The sequence below is a fragment of the Vanessa tameamea genome, chromosome 8 (genome assembly GCF_037043105.1).
Source record: "Vanessa tameamea isolate UH-Manoa-2023 chromosome 8, ilVanTame1 primary haplotype, whole genome shotgun sequence".
NCBI classification, from domain to species: Eukaryota; Metazoa; Arthropoda; class Insecta; order Lepidoptera; family Nymphalidae; genus Vanessa; species Vanessa tameamea.
Window position 1 is genome coordinate 8,581,141 of NC_087316.1, and position 17,982 is coordinate 8,599,122.

At 30.6% G+C, this 17,982-nt stretch overlaps 1 protein-coding gene across 2 annotated transcripts in view; it reads right to left on the bottom strand.

Annotated features, from left to right (window-relative positions):
• The window catches only part of LOC113400021 (uncharacterized), a 38,768-nt gene extending 25,041 nt beyond the window's left edge, over positions 1-13,727 (bottom strand). For both annotated transcript variants that reach the window (XM_026639383.2, XM_026639381.2), the window contains exon 1: positions 13,490-13,727. In XM_026639383.2, coding sequence (XP_026495168.2) covers positions 13,490-13,549 — 60 coding nt within the window. In that variant the 5' untranslated portion in view covers positions 13,550-13,727. The remainder of the gene's footprint in view (positions 1-13,489) is intronic.
• Between the last annotated feature and the right edge of the window lie 4,255 nt (positions 13,728-17,982).

The following is a 17,982-nucleotide window of genomic DNA, read 5'->3' on the forward strand; positions in this document are numbered from 1 at the left end:
TTATTAAAAAATCATGGCAATTAATAGGTTTCATTAAAATAACTAGTCGCCATTTTAAAAATATACGTGCTATCTTGGTTTTATATTGCGCATTCGTTCGTAGCATTATTGAGTACGTATCACCAGTGTGGAACCCGAGTTATAAAATTCATATTAACCGAGTGGAAGGGCTGCAAAAGAACTTCGCCAGATTTTTAGCGTATAGGGATAACAGTTGTCCGTATCGTGCGGATTACGTTAGACGTCTGAGGCATTTTAAAATGGATTCATTGCAGAAATGCCGCTCCGTTAACGATCTTTTATTTCTACATAAATTAATAAACGGTAAAATACAATCGCCAGAACTTATATCTAGTATTAAATTGCATGTCCCACGTAATCTGTCTCGACACCCTATTAAAAATACGTTCGCTATACCTAGACACCGTACGAATACAGGGAAATTCTCGCCATTACTCGATACATCAGGACTTACAATTCTATAAACAGACTTGAAATAGATATCCACTATCAAAATCTCTTTAGCTTTAAGAAATCAGTATTACACGCTATAAGTGGGTAACATTACCATTGTTTTTATTGTAACTTTATTTTTATTTTTAGGGGTTTATAATTGTTACGTTTTTATTAAGCCTTAAGCCGTATCTTATGCCTAAGTTTCTGCTTGTTTAGTTTCTATTATTATTATTATTAATTTAAGAGTGTATTACTTTTTTTGTAATTCAATAATACTTGTAGTGGTGTATCACACTGCATTGGTCCGTGTACTTTTGATTGAATTGTTTTTGTGAATATGCCGATGGTGTTTCAAATAAATAAATAAATTCCGTGTTTAAAAATAGCAGTTTATATCGAACATTTTTTAACCATGAAAAAGCTCCTAAACCAATAGCTACTTAAGTAATTTAATCGCATGTAAAAAAATGTTTGCGTGTGTGAAACCATCGATCAATTCAGTTAAAATATAAATAGCGTAAGAGAAAAAAAATTGCTGATATTTATTATTTGCCATTATGATAGTAACGTTATTAAAGTAATTCAATGAAATTACAATTACTCGTAGACTTTAATCATAGAACTTTACAAATATCTGGAATATCAGATATTATATAAGAGCTCGACAAAAACTTAACTGTATCTTTATGAGTCTTGAGAAAGTCTCCGGTGCGGCACCTATTCACACATGACAAGAGAACAGTAAAATGATGTAATAAATAAACTTGTGGTGTAAATTATTAAGTCGGTACTGACATTTACTGAAAAATATATACAATGCAACATCAACACCATTTACGGGTTTTGAATCTCATAGCTTCTAAGGAAGCATCTTTGATTTTGTATTATACGTTTTTTTTAAATGCAAACAATGTTGCTTGTTTTATTAAAGATGTACTTTATCTTAAAAAAGGGGATGGTATTTTTTTTTTAAACAAGAATTGACAACTATATGTAACTAGTTGTCGCTCGCGACTTTTCTCGTGTTTTAGGGGGTCACTCGGCAGTTGTTTTGCGTAAAAAATGTCCTTCTTTCAAGTTTAAGTTTGCTTCACACCAAATGTCATGAAGTTCGTGCTTAGGCCATGAAAGAGCAACAGACACACAGACAGACTGACAGAGTAGAGTAACTTTTGCATTTATAATATTAGTACATATAGATTGTATTAATAATGAATATTAGAAAAATTAAGATTTTTAAATAAATAAGTACTTACAATATATTTAAGTAACGTTCATTAAATACTTGTGGAGTGTACAAAGCAAAAGTTATGTTTATACGCAATGACCAATTAATATTTAAGAGCCATTCTAGATAAGTATGTTCAAATATTGTGCGACGCGTACAATGCAAGTTAAATACGAAAGTATTTAAAATTGTATTTTTAATACTTGGATTAAGATATATTTTAGTTTGATCGAATAAACCTGTTGCTGTGTGACCGGAAACTAACATGCGTGCGAACGCTTCGAGCCTTATAATGAATCAAGCAATATTTGTCTCACTCATTGGCGCCTTTGACTTAAAGAGTACGCGTCCAATTGTAGTAATTGGTGATTTATATTTATTATATACAAAACGTTGTACAAATTATTATAAGTATATACATTTCAAATCTATGGTCATTATTATTATGTCACAAGATAATTTTAAATATTATTTATATTTTAAATATTATTATATTACAAATTTAACGAATTTATTATAACTGACAGAATATGACGGCAAAATAAAATGCATGAAATGCTTATTGTTGTTTTTATAATGTTTCAAATTAAATTAAGTTCATTATGATTTAAAGTTAATATATTTTTTTTATTTTATAAATTTATATATAGAACGATCGCCACTACTTCTAAACTATTAATTTATATATTAACAAAAAAGAGCTCGCTGTTATTAATTAATTAGATTTTATGACTTAAATTAAGTCGCTACTAAATCATAAACAGTTACCGTATAGTCTCTGAATGGCTAATTGTGCATTGTAAATATATTCAAAATATTTTCCCATCAAGTGCGACTGTGCGTGGATGTTGTGGTAGATGTCGGAATGTCATTAACATAACGCCCGAGGGTTCAAGCCGTCGATTGCATAAGGCAATAAATACACCACAAAGACAACTCGTAGTTACAAGACAGTAGACACCTATACAGATTTTTAAGTAATTTACGCGAGCCCAAGATGCATATTAAATACTAACTATATTCAGATTAGAATTTAAAATTGAATAGAATATATTACGAAAATATATCTACGTATTTTTTGTCTGTGGTTTAATTCGTTTATGGCTATCAGTAATGTTTAGATTAGATTGTAAAAGTGTTGCGTTGCTCACAGCTCGTGCGACTTCTATGATCTTGCGATGAATGGTCGTTGACCGCGCACGCGCCCTACGTTAACCACAATTTAAGCCTAGATTCACTGCTTAAGATATTACTTTTGATTGAAGACGACTTCATGTTCTAGGTCGACGAAATAAACGATTGATGTGATACCGATACCGAATATCTAATACAATCTTTTTTTAATTAAAAGAATATATTTGGGTTACTCTGATATATGTATGTATGAGTATGAGCATGTATATAATTTTTCATATTAGTTTAAAATCTATATTATGTAACTGAAAACATTGAGTGATTGCACGCGATAATCTAAGAAACTACCGGTACGATTTATCTTTTTTTGTGTTAGTTTGTTTATTGAGGAAAGTTATAACGTCACGCTTCGAACCTAAGGTGGAGCAGTAATCAATAGGCAAGTACTTACCATGGATGTTTTATTTATATAGGTAATATTATAGGAAATAAAACTCCTCTAGGTTCTGTTAGTTTAATATGCTGAGACATTTGCTTTATAAATACATAAACAAGTGCACCTTGACCTAATATTTATCAAGATGTCGGTGACACTGAGATTAGGCGACGCATAGAGAAGAGTTGCGTTACTCACGATGCGCGTGCGTCCGTGCGACTTCCCGCTTGCAATAAATGGTCGTTGACCGCACACGCGCCCTGTTCTTACCATTACCTCGAATTTATACTAGGAAGAAGTTAGGTCTTCTTTAACTGATAACGATAACATCTTGGTTACTAAGAAATAGGAGTAACCTGTTTCAGTGTTGCACTATAGTACAAGTTACTTAATTAAAGTTTTCTTTACATTGCATTTAATTAGGAAAATAAAATTTGTTTCTACGCAATAAAAGTGAACAAAAAAAAAACGATATTTAGGCTTTTTTGTACGACAATATTTCTTCGATAAAAACCTTCTGTCAAATCCGAATGAAACCTAATCTCAATTAAACACGTTTCTTATCCGTAAATTCATAACAATGTAATTCGTGTTCTGACACAGCACTTGGTATTGTTAGGAAAGGTGCGAACTTTTGCGTTTAGTGTGTCAAAGTTCAGCTTGACCGTTAGGTGTGTAGTCAAGTTCCCAGAAGAGAAAATCTGAGACATCTTTTCTATTAATCAAAATATATCGGAAATTATGTTTAAGCGCATATTAATTGGGCATCAATGACTAATGAACAAAAAAACTATAATTTTACCGGTTCCACACAAGGCTACAGTAGATTATACCTATTGCATTTAAAACAGCACCCACAAAATTTCTATAGTGCTACAAAATTTGATCAAAGTAAATTATTATTTTAATATAAGTACATTTTATAACGCTTAAAGATATTACTATTAATGTCATTTTTCTATTAAAGCTATATTTAAGTATATTTTCTTGGTGGTAGGGCTTTGTGCAAGCCCGTCTGGGTAGGTACCACCCACTCATCAGCTATTCTACCGCCAAACAGCAGTACTCAGTATTATTGTGTTCCGGTTTGAAGGGTGAGTGAGCCAGTGTAACTACAGGCACAAGGGACGTAACATCTTAGTTTCCAAGGTTGATGGTGCATTGGTGATGAAAGGATTGGTTAATATTCTTACAACGCCATTGTCTATGGGCGGTGGTGACCATTTACCAGCAGGTGGCCTATTTGCTCGTCCGCCTACCGATATCATAAAAAATATATATATATTCCAAAGGCACGAAGAGAGAAGATAAGCAAAACCTTAGACTTACACTTTACATGCGATTTGCCTATAGCTCGTCTATGTTAGGCACAATAAACATTTTTTCATTGATGTGTCTTCATAAATAAAGCAACAATATTCCACTTAACAAATCATACCAACTCTATTTCCCAAGTTCTATAAAAACAACTAAGAAAATATAAAATCAAAATATACTTTATTAAAGTAGGCAAGCACTTTAGAATCGTCATTTTACAAACTATATTAAGTTAAGCTACACCGGTTCGGAATGATAGATTCTACCGAGAAGAGCCAGCAAGAAACTCAGTAGTTATTTTTTTTCAACTTTTTCAACATTTAAAGTACATACATATGTATATATGTATATAATATATCCTGCCTTGAAGTCAACAAGTATTAGCGTCATCTATTTAATCTATTTATATAATTAAAACCACAGACTATATTTGATTCTAGTTATGTCATGTCCGTATAAGGTTAAAGTTGTTTACTTATCCTTAGTGCTATTGGAATCGCTATAGGGAACTAGATATTGCGGGATATAACCGATCATAGTAGAAAGGTAGATGGCCCTGCGCGTATCTTAACTCTGACAATGACATTGAACCGATAACATCGTATCATTAACGTCCTTTAGAAAAGCATTCTTCTACAAATAGTATTATCTAAAAACACTTTACAATTTATAAAATATAGTTTTCTTTCGAGTTTCATTGCACAGCGATTGCTTTTCCATTATTTACAGTGATTTACTTTTTTCTTTATATCATTAGGTTCGTCTCGACACAGCTGATTGTATCGTGCTGCGAAAATTATACTTTCTTGTTCTGTGATAACAACATAATAGCTTGTGAAATTATTGAACAGGAGAGGTCGACTATACCTTCATTAGGTAGTTGCTACCGACTTTAATAATATTATAATATTTGAAAAAGAAAACTATTACGTAATCACAATGTTGCAATTTTATTATTTATCTAATATCAAAAAACTATTTTTTTATTTCATTTATTAGAAAAATGTATATCGATTTGTATTTTTACAAGCACAGATAAGTAAAATTAAGATTAAATCAAAATAATATTTTAAAATACTGTCATCTCTTACTTTTGATATAAAGCATAATTATTGTACTCATATCTTAACTTCACAATCACAATTTTACTTAAATCCATCTGTATATAATCTTGAATGTTTTCGTTCGTTGTTTGAGATAACCTCTATCTTAAGAGTATTGAATGTCAAGTTATTATAGTATCAATATCGCCATTCCCCTGAGACCCACGCGCGTCTCCCCGAGACTACCCCGTCTAGACTACCCGTATCAACTTATCTAATTTTAAACGTTCGCAAACGAGGTGCTTTTAACATTTGTGAGCACGCATTTTTCGAAGGACGTTTAAAATTGTTAACTTTCACAATTTCTGTCACATGCATAATTCTAACAAAAAACGTTTAAATGAGAAAAGTTTCAGACTTTCACCCTAAATATTTATTATTGTTCGTATTATGTGAAATAACAATTGTCATTGTGACAAAACAAGTTTGTATAAATCATTGTTGTTGAATTCAAATTATGTTTATACAGAGAACAGATTTTTATTTTACTATTATGTATTTTAAATTAAAATATTATATTATTAAAGTAAATAGTTGAGTTCGATTGTATTTTTTTTTTCAATTAATAATTCATTAACATATGAATTAATTACATTGTTAATAAAAAAACATCAAACTATTACTGTACAAATCATGATTGCATGGAATGGTGGAAAGAACGCTAGCAGCATTTCCCCGTTGAATCGCAATGCCAATCCTCTGGGCAAAAAATAAACTAGACTGACACAGTGCATGCTTCTATATTTTAAAATACATTTAGAAAGACGTATATATTTTTCTTATCCAAAGAAACATCAAACGTTTTAAGATCATAGGATTACAAAGGTCGAGAAGAAGTACCTAGTTTATACATATACGAATATTTTATACAATTATCGGAGCTTTGACCGGTCAATGTTATGAAAACATGTCAAGGGTTCGTCTCCCTACTTTTGGAAACTAATCTTCGTCCCGAGCCGAGTGACGATTTAGTGTAGACATTATAATTGAGTATTACAGTTAATACTTTTTTATTAGAGGCTTCTATGAATCATTTTCGATGTTGTTAGGGGAATTCGTACAACAAGCAATGCTTCTTAAGAAATAAATCTATTGTATGAGATCAAAAATCTAATTTACTGAATTTTAAACGTTATTTCTTCATGAATTTTTATCGTGTTAAATACTTTAATAACAAAACAATATATATAGGCACTTGCATTTCTTTTTTTAATATTAAAAAAGTATTTAAACACAAATTTAGTTTAAGACTTTATAATATAATTATTTCAACAACAAAATGAAAGCAATATCATTTTGTAGAAATAATTAATTTGCGATGTCAACGTCGAGTGTAACAATTGTCCCCATAAACGAACGCGTGTTCGATCATTGGGATTATTTGCTAAGTTATAGAAATTCTGCGCGTATTTCGGACAGTGATTTATAAAGGGGGTCTGCCACCCTCACAAGGGGCACGCACTGGCCACCGCAATATCACAAACATTGATTTCTGAAATCGAGAGAAAAATTTATCCGAAAATCGTAAGTCCAATTAATTGCAAGTCTATTACGTTTACGAAACAAGTAAGTAAATCATAAGTTCGGAATATTACGACAAATAGCTTACGAATGCAATTGGCAAATTATTTAATTTTTAAGTATTACATTATTATTATTATTATTACAGCTTGAGAAAAAATATTCTATTTTTAAATGTACTCTTTTCTGCTAAGCTAAAGAAATCTCTTCATGTATTTCTTGACTAAGCAACTTTGTTATCTGTCATGTGATTGTGCAATTAAATTACAAAAGTTTCCGTTATGCTTTTATTCATGTTAACATCTTCTTTTGTGTGGGAACTAACTGTGTTAATTAATGACGGCTATCCTGATTAGTTTTTCTCTTGTCCGGAGTAAGTGGGTCGTGTGTTGGTCAGATGTTAAAGCGGATAAGGTGCTTGCTCGGATTGGCCGTAACGAGTTTTTTGCGAGCGGTCTTGTATCTACGATATGCTGACACCGCCTGTCATTTTATAATTGAATTAAACGCTGATATGGCAAAAGTGTTGTACCAATTATTATGATTCGCAAACATTTGGCTATTATTTTAATTTGAACATCTTTATAATGGATCATCTCTTGACAGGTACAAGTGGAACGAAATACGAGGCTGTCTCAATGAAACTTATTGAGAACATATTTTCGGGACAAGCCGTTATAGAAATTTGTAACCAAATTTTTTTAACTGAAAAATGTGAATTACGTATTCACATTTTTCTAGATAATATTTTATGATATGTATTTTTTTACTTTTATTACTGATTCGTTTTTTCTTCTGTAAAGCAATTCGTACAATTAATTTCTGAATATCATTATTCAAAACGTTTTAATTTTTACACGAATAGAGCCTAATTCTATAATAATTATCATAAAAATATATGCATACGTCAAGTAAACCAATCGATAGCTGGAAGTTCCAGGCGGTTCGTATATGGATCGATAGGGCAAACAGGGTCGCAGGCACACCTACCTGACCACGCAACGGTACTGCTATGACCAGCCAATTCACCAGCATACCAAGACTTGATTTAACGCTTCTAAGCCTCAGGTCAACTTACCATAAAGGTGCCTGGATTTATTGAATCGGAGAACATATTGCACTTCAGTATTTAAACGGTAAAGCATCTCTATACACAGCGGAGACTTTGTTAGGTAGGTACATTATTATATATATATATTTTCATTTAGATAAAATTCTAATTATAAAAAAAGGTATGAAAAATTTGCTATATATTTAAATAATAACCTAATGTCGTACTTTTAAAGTATTGTAATTTATCTGTAATAGGTATTATTAATCAGTTAATATTATTTTAGAATTTATATATTATGTACGTGTACTTTATGATGTGTGTGTATATATATAAATTGTGTACGCCTCCTCACGACTTTATTAAATTTCAAATCCTCAATCCAAAGCTCACCTGGAAAAGATTGCTCTATCAGCGATGAAATTACTATTTGTACGAAATTATAAATAACATATAAAATTTATAAATATACACAAACATTTTCTATGTTTCTGCGTTATATATATTTGAACAAAAATCAACTTATTATGTTCTACGTTATTTGCACATAAATGTGAAGGGCGTTTTATTAAAGCGATATAATAAATATTAATAAAAACCTTACATAATAAATAGTAATAAACCGCTATGTATACAAATAACAGAAACATATATTTGGACATATACATATTTCTTTAAACCGATTTGGATAAATCAAAAAGATAATATTGTAGTTGAATTCATTCAAATGTGTCACGATGACACGATCTATTGTGTATTGATCAAATTCTTTTTATGGCATTCTAACGTGTTTTTTTTTTATTGAATTATAATGGAATTGGATCAACAATTAAACGATCTTTGTATAGCGTATCGGGTAAAGCGATGTTCGACTTACACGATTAACTTATACGGTGATGAACAAATTTACTATTATACCGTTATAATGTGTTTTCGAAATTGAATCTCTACATAAAAGTTTAGTGCTTCAAATGAAATAAAATATAAAATTATTCTTGTAATAACATTTATATTTAAATCGTCGATTCGTAATATACATTGAAAAATATTTTTTGTATAAAATAATAATCGTACATTTATTAGGTGATAAAAATTTATTGCGAATTATAAAGAAAATTAAAACTGTTAATTAAACAAATGAAAGTGTGTCGATTCTACACATTTTCAAAGATGTAAATCTTGTATTAGATTTATATTGTTTGTTGCAGGATAAACGCTTCTTTTAAGTGACTTGCCTTGTTTTACCATAACTTATTATACGTAGGTAGTCCCGGATTATCTATATAAGCAATGTAGGTAACCGTCTATGTGACCATCCTGCCTTGTAGCCCCACGGCCCAAAAGAAAAGCAAGCAAAATGCCAAAGAGAAATCCAAATCCAATATACGGATATAATATTGTATGGTATGTGAAGTTTATCTGATGTATTTCGCTAGATATTTCATACAAGTTCTTGCTATCGGATTTACATTAAAATATGTATATATTCAGTGGTTTGATTTTGTAGTTTTTTTGGCAGCATTTTAACTTTTTACAAATATCAAGATTTTCACGCCTATAATATCCCGAGTGTATTGATTTGATGTTTCGTACGAAGGTATGTGTAATCCGATGGTGGAATCCAGGTAATGGGAGGAAGGCTTAAAACGCACGAGTTTGATCATACACTAACATACACTTCGATGACATAAACGAGTATCTTTTACCAATAATTTTAACGACTATCTTTTACCAATATTTTTTATCTGGATGATATTTTTTTATCTGGATGATAGTCTAACACTATTGCTTTTAAGTGAATGTAAACTTTAAAATAAAAAGTCATGCAAACGTGTGATTAACAATTCAAAGAGTTTGACGCAAAAAGTATTTTTTCGGAGATGAATATCGACAAGAAGTCACGATTTTCGTCGTATAATCTCTACTTTCACAGAAAATATTTTGTAGTATTTTCGGTAAAGTCAATAAATAACATCTTTTATCTTTTTGTAAAAGCCACCCGACATCGATAGTTTGATTTCACTTAATCTATTGTAGATAACATTTAAAAACTTATCTTATTTTATTTATTGAATGATATGTTTACGACTTAACAAATCTTTGGCATAAGTTAAAATCCGACGGAATGCATTACAAAGTAAATTTTATATTAAAAAAAATACAACTAAATATTCATTATGATTGCTTTCGTGTTATCTAAATTTTATCGAATATTTATTAACCAAAAACTAGGACACAAGCCTTATATTGTTTTTTTACAAACAGATCCTTATTGGTTGTTCGTTGTTCTCTAACTGTGTTAACTATCATTCGCAAATCACAAACAATCTAAGAGGAACTGACGCTATCGTTTTAAATAGTAATAGATCAATAAATTGAGTTTATTTCAGAAAACGACAACGTTTTCTATCGCTAATCTTGATATGCAAATTAATTGTTGTTAAATAAAAAAAATAAAATAGCTGTTAAAATTGCCAAAAGGTTTGAAAGTATTGTTCGAAACATTGTTTTTTGAAAAATAATTTATAATTCCTGTTATAAAAATAGATAATTGTCGCTTATAAATCTTAATAATGTTTATTAGTTTCTATTATTAGTTTTTATTAAGTTATTTTAAGAGTACCTAGAAGTATTTGTACGCAACATGATCCAATTGACGTATTGAATTGAATAATTTAGACTAAATTTAAGTTGGAAATCGTTTAAAAATAATTTATTGTAAATTTCAGTTTATCTAGTCCAGCAGGCAACTTCAACAGTTGATTTGTAAATAGTCAAAATATATATATATTTTTAAATGAGCTTTTTTGTTTGTAGACTTGAAGTTGAAAATAAAACAACTATTTAAGTAAAGCCTGTTAGCTTTAGTAATGGACCTTTCTCGGGAAAGATGTATACAATAAACAAACATTATGTGTAAGACAATCACAAGCTTCAATAGCGAAAATAATACCGAGCGGTGTTAACCACAACTGCGTTTGCTAAGTACAGTAGGTATAGGTATGTAGGGATGTATATGTACAACGTAAGTTTTATGTAGGTACATATTCATAGCCTACGTTTTTTTTTATTATTATATATATAAAAATTTATTCCTTTTTGAAATTATTTATGCATTACATGTGTAACTAAAGTATGGTTACTCAATTTATCAATAGAATTATCAATATATAAGTAAAACAGTCCAAAGTGTCTAAAGCCCGATCTAATGGAGATGGTTTCGCAGCATCAAAGACTGTAGCAATAAAAACAGATCGCGTAGGTAATTGAGCACCCTCCCGACATTCCCTGATTGCACGCTCGACAATTCCCACGCCTATGTCCATCCTCATAGCACATTTCTTATATAACTTTAATCAAAATTCTGTAAAGTAGGTGTGCTATTACACCATCAATAATGACATAGAAGGTAATATAATTACTACATCGATCCGTCGCGGTGTCTGATCCTCTATCGGTGTAATACGAAATTTTACGGAATTTATATGCTTCGTTGTAGTGTAATTTTTTTATGCATGAACTAATGGAATAGATGAAGATAAAAAAATCTATTCGATAAGTAAAAAGAAAGCTTTTGCATGTCCGAGATAAAACCTTTTTATCGAGTATAATTCTTTTTAGAAAAGTAACAAACATACTTATGTAGGTGCGATTGAGTATCTCACATAAAAAACTGTTCTTTGAAAAAGTCGAGAAAAAAGTTGGATTAATCTCATCGTATAACAGTATTTGACGTATTCAGTTCAGGTATGCAAAGATTTTCTCATTGTTCTGAATATTGCACATAACAAATAATAGTAAAGAATTGAAATGTAGGTACACATATTTCATTGATTAATTTATATATTTATATAATTATATAATTTAACCTAATCAATTTATAACTATAGTGGCAATATGCAAAAGAGAATTATGATTATTATTTAGTTAGTAGTTCTAACAAAAAAAAAAAACTATAATGACTATAGAGTTTCATTTGTAAAAAGAACAAACGTTGCAAACAAACGTCGGGTAAAACACAGGTTCCGAGAGAGCACTAAATGTAAGTTTGAAGTAACTCCTTGTGCTCGCTCGCGTGCTCGAGGATTCTTCCAGTAATCTTACGGTTATGAATAGGAATCATGTGAAGCAGAGCTAGTAATTGGGTGCACCCGAGCGGCGCAAGTAATTGATATGTCAGTCTAGCGGTTCTTCAGCGCTGTATGCTTATCTACGCCCTTCGATATAGATATAATATGGTGATCAAAACTTTAAGCGTATTATTACGCCAAATAACTTCGATGCTTCTGGCTAAGACTAAACTAATTATTAAAAGTAATACTGTATTGAATAAATAAGTACAGTTAATAAATTAGTTAAGGTAATGTTACTAAGCGTTTAGTCATTGCTACATTATCGTAACTAATCTGTGGCTATTATAAACCAACTAGTAAGGCTAACCTTTCTTAATTTACCTGTTACGTCAAGTGTGTAATTGAATAAATACGTGTTTTTAATCCTATACTTTAGTACGACTTTTACTTTATTAAATACACTAACGGCTACTTTGTTTACGTGAACTTTTTAATGGACGACTTTTAAGCATTTTAATCCCTTATGATTATATTTGAAACTATAGAATAAAATGGATGCGCAAAAAATATTTTTAAATAGTATAGTCAAGTACAGAGACCGCCTGACTGAAACAAACACGCTATAACTACGATATTTTAAAGCTGTCTAAAGACTTAAGACTATGACATCCGTACGTTGAATAAAATAAAATGTTTACAAAATTAAATGTGTAAGAATTTATTTTCTTTCATAACATTGTTTTCTTTGGAACTTGTAGTTAGCAAGATTAAGTTCTATTATTTAAAACGGTCAAAGATTTCAAAAAGCAATGGCATTTTTTTTTCGATATTACTATTTGCAATTGTAAAAATTCAACGAAATTCACTATGGCTCATCATGAACATTGACAAAAGAGGCATTGCTAACATTGGCATCTTGTTAAAAAAGGTTTTATTAATAAGATTGTAGTAGTGATTTTATGTTTCATTTAATCTTGAATATTTCATGACTCTAAAGTGCTTGTAAAATCTGCTTAAAAAAACTATATTTTAATTTTAATATCTAATATTATAATTCCTAGGCTAAATGTTAAGAGTTATGTTATTAAATTTAATGTAAGTATTTTTTTAACATATATTTTTAATACTGTCAGATAGGGATAGATTCTTGGAATGAATTTAATAACTTACCGAAATATTCATTACGACGAGCCATTGCAAAAGCATAAGAAATCTAGACTTTTTATGCATTGTCCTAGAGAAACACTGCAGCTTTTAAATAAGTGGTTCTTTTATGTTATGGTGTACGAATTGCGCGATCGTCGTTCCCGCCAAACGGTTATGAGCCGGGTGTACACGAGTGTATTGTGACGGCTTGCCCGCTAAACTGAAGGAGTAAGCACCGTGAGAGCTTCGCGAACCGTCTCTGAATGGCCCACTCTACGGAGGGAGAAATGGCGGGAGGGACGTTCTTGTAGGGGAAACCGCGTCAACCGCCTCCGGTAATTCACTAAGAAAAGTTATTTTTTGATTGCATCAAAGGGTCTTCGGGGTACCTATAGAAAGTGAAAACGATTTTGCCGATGTTTTCTTACGATACTATGTTTTAAATAAGTTAAATTTAATTAAAATATTTATTTTGCAATTTATTAATTTAATTTTATACCCCAATGTATTTAAAACTTGAATTTAGCAAACGGAGAGTTGGAGTCTCATCTTCGTTGCCTTTCTTAATTGTTTCATCTAGGTAGGTACTTAGGGACCTATCAAATTTAATGAATACGTTACTAGATTATCTCATAGCAATTGTACAAATTTGATTTAGATATAAGTAGGTACATAAGTTTTTCTAAGGAATTATGTAAAAGCTACTTAACAAATATACTCGATTAATTTGAAACTTCATGGTTTATAATAAAAACAGTACAGAGATACGTTCCTGCAACTTTTACATTTTTTAGCGTTCGCGTTGCGAAATAAAATAAAGTTGTAACTTCATTTATAAGATTTTTAGATTTCGAGATTTCTATAGAAATATCAGCGATAACATATTTTCTATATATGTATATAAAAGCGAAATACCCCTCACTGATTAATCACGAAATCTTAACACCTACAAACTTGAAATTTGGCAGGTAGGTTCCTTATAGGGTTTAGCCACCAAGAAGGGATTTTACCAAACTCTACCCCTAAAGGAATAAAACGGGGATTGTTAGTTTGTGTTATAAATAATTCGTGCTGGTAAAGCCGCAGGTTCAGCTAGTATCTTATATACATATAAGTTACAGCAGTGATTCCAAAAGTGGTCCAGGTGGACCCCCAGGGGTCCACGGGAGACTTGCTGGGGGTCTACGTAGGCGTGAATAAAAAATGGGGGTCCATAAGATGTTAATGGGAGTCCACGAAAATTTATCTGATTTTGATAGTAAAGAGCAAAAATGTAAGCATCGTTTTTATAAGGGTCTACATTGTTTTAAGTACCTAACTAAGCAGATAATATTTTAATAAGGCAAACGACTGTTACTTGTCCAAACTTGCGTATTCGATATTACGTACAATTTCGTGTACAGACTTGCAAAGCGCTATCCGTCCGACAATGCTTAATGCTTGTTCAGACATGAACTTGATCACCACTACAAATACTTGATGCCAATATACTAATGAAGAAACTATTTAATTATTGTCCTTACATGATAATTTAGGTACCATAGAGATTATGAAAGTATAAAAAATTAGAAACAGTATCTTCTATTCATTAATATAAATGTTAGGAATCTTACTAATATTATAAATGTGAAATTTTGGGTGGATGGATGATTGTTTCTCAATCACGCCAGAACGGTTAAACAGATCTGGATGAGATCTGGCACGGAAATAGATTATATTCTGGAATAGAACATTTTTATCTCTAACATCTGCAAGACACCCCCTTACACGCGATTCCGGGGTCGTAAATATATATTATTAAAATTTTCTATATCTAAATCTCATTGTCTGTGGTTAGTTAGTATATATAAGTATAATATTTGACAGTACGCTAGAAGGGCGAAGGCTATGTCAAAGTAAGGTCTATGCCGCTTGAGTGTAGTAATAATCAAGATATAGCGTCCGTAGTAATTGAACAAAACTAAGAGCTTAATAGTGATAAATTAAGTACACAAGAAAGTTTTATGTCCATTATATGTTATAGTTTTGTCAGCGTTCGCCTGAAAAGCTTTCCTTTCGATTATTTCGTTTCCGATAACATATATATAATAAAATCTACAACATAAAAGCATAAGTCCCATTTTCTATGTACCTGTATTGACTCTTAAAACTATACAAGGCATTTATAATGACGCAACTATTCATGTATATTTTTTACGCATGGCAGGAAAGCAAATGGATCATCTATTCGTATGTAACTTTGCCAATAAATATTGGCAACCACGGGATCAAAGATGTTATGTTATTGAGCCTGTAATTTCACTGGCTCAATCAGAATTCAAACTAGAACACAGCAATGTAATGTATTGCGGTTTGGCGGTAAAATAACTGGTCATTCATTCAGACGGGCTAAAAATATATATTGGATTAGTACTTTTTGCATATAGAAAAACATAAAACTTGTAATATACTAGTAGGACGGGACGTCAAGACTTCACACGAGTTATTTTTTTATTTGGCATTAAAATTTTAGCCTATGTTTTTTTTAATGACCAGATGTAAAAACGAAAGGATTATAAATAATACCCAGTATCGAGTCAAGCTATCTCACAATTAGCTTCCGGGCTGTGCGAATACATCTTCAATTAATTATTTTCTCACGTGTACTGTAAATCAAATTAATATACAATTTAAATTTATAATTCAATTTGAAGCTACCAAGGCTTCTTTAATGTAGATTTTACCGAGAAGAACCGGCAAGTAACTCAATAGTTTTACCTACTATTTTCCGAAAGTCATCTATATAGATTATTAAATAAAATCGAATTATTACTTATCCTACAAATAAATCAACGTATTTAGAATACCACACTATTCTATCTATAAGTATATTTATAAGGAATAATTCGCCTTATCAATCAAATTTTTCTTTAACGTGTGATTTAAACTTATTAAGTAGCAAAGTAGCAAACACCTTGCCCAAAAAAGGCTGAATTGACTTTGTCGAATCGGTAACCTAGTTTTACAAGATTTATCATTGTTAGGAATATAACAGTTAGCAATAAGTAGTAAAATGGTCTATGTCTGAATCTCATTGTCTTTGATTAATTTATTATATAAATAATGTATATCTTCAGTTAAACTGTTAAACTCAGTTAATAAATGTAAGTTAGTACGCCAGTAAGTGCATAAATTCATAATATGTGAAGTAAGTAAATAATATATTTGTATTATTCGTTATCAATAATTATAGTTGAATATAAGAGAAAATGATCTGTTATTAATAAGTGTGTTATTTTTATGCTGCGTTTGTTTTGAAAGTGTCTAGCGAAGGTCAGGACCGATAAAATTTCCTCTCCGAATATACGCCAATATCTCAAAAACAAGAAACAAGTCATTAAACTGTGAACTATCTTAAATTTGAAAACAAACAAATATATATGTCAGGAAATCGAATCAAAATAAATTTTAAAGAAAAAAGCAAATTATATTATTCCAAGTATTTAATACCTAGACTTTTGTGTTCGACAAAAGTATTACCTTTATCTTTTATACAATCCATTGGACGTGCAGTAACTATGTTTTCTACTCACCATATATATAAAAATACTAACAACGGATAAAACATAAGGTTATATATTGTCACGGGTAGGTGACTACGTATAGATACTTGCAATCTACGCTGGTTGGCTTAAAATTTAGAAACAGAAGCACTATCTGTGCTAGAGATACTGGAAGTTAGGATTCTAATTTCACAAGAATTGATTACTTATGACATCGTACCTGATTTTTTTTATATTAATATTAGGATTTATTGAACAACAAAATCGCTTAATACATCGCTATTGGTGGATTTTTTATCCTAAATTTATCACGGACAAATTAGTAGAAACAATTTTGAGATAAAGCTGTGATTAGTATATTATTTAAAAAAAAAAACTTTTTTAAAAACCAGTGTTGTAGAATGCTAATAAATTAATTCGATATGTCTCTCCGTCCATTAAGATAATCATATTTTTTGACAGATAACATTTTTTACATGAACGAGTTGTTATACAGGTAATGATAAGTTGAAATCACTATTTTGTATTATAGAATAAGTATATCTATGTCAGTTTCATTATCGGTAGAAAGGTACTTATAAAAAGTCCATGTAAGTATAGATAGATAGATATATCTTAACATGCAATTTTATTTAAAATGTTAAACTTAAAATTATCAAAGTAAATGAGTATTCGTTAATATATTGATTGCATAAAAGAGATAAATTTATCTACCTATTTTAAGCCGGACTCTGCCAGCTAATAACCGAACTTTGGTTCCTATGATGTAACAGAATGAAGTACTTTGTTCATTACTGCGTAGGTACGGACTTATACAAAAGTACCTACATGGTTCACTTTCTTCGAATTTTATATTCATTTCAAACAATTACTCCCACAAATCTTTATACATACAGAATTTAATGCAATACGGTTCATAGCTTTTCTACTGATCTTTGATACTGATCTGATATCTGATAGGTGGCGCTTTAGTCA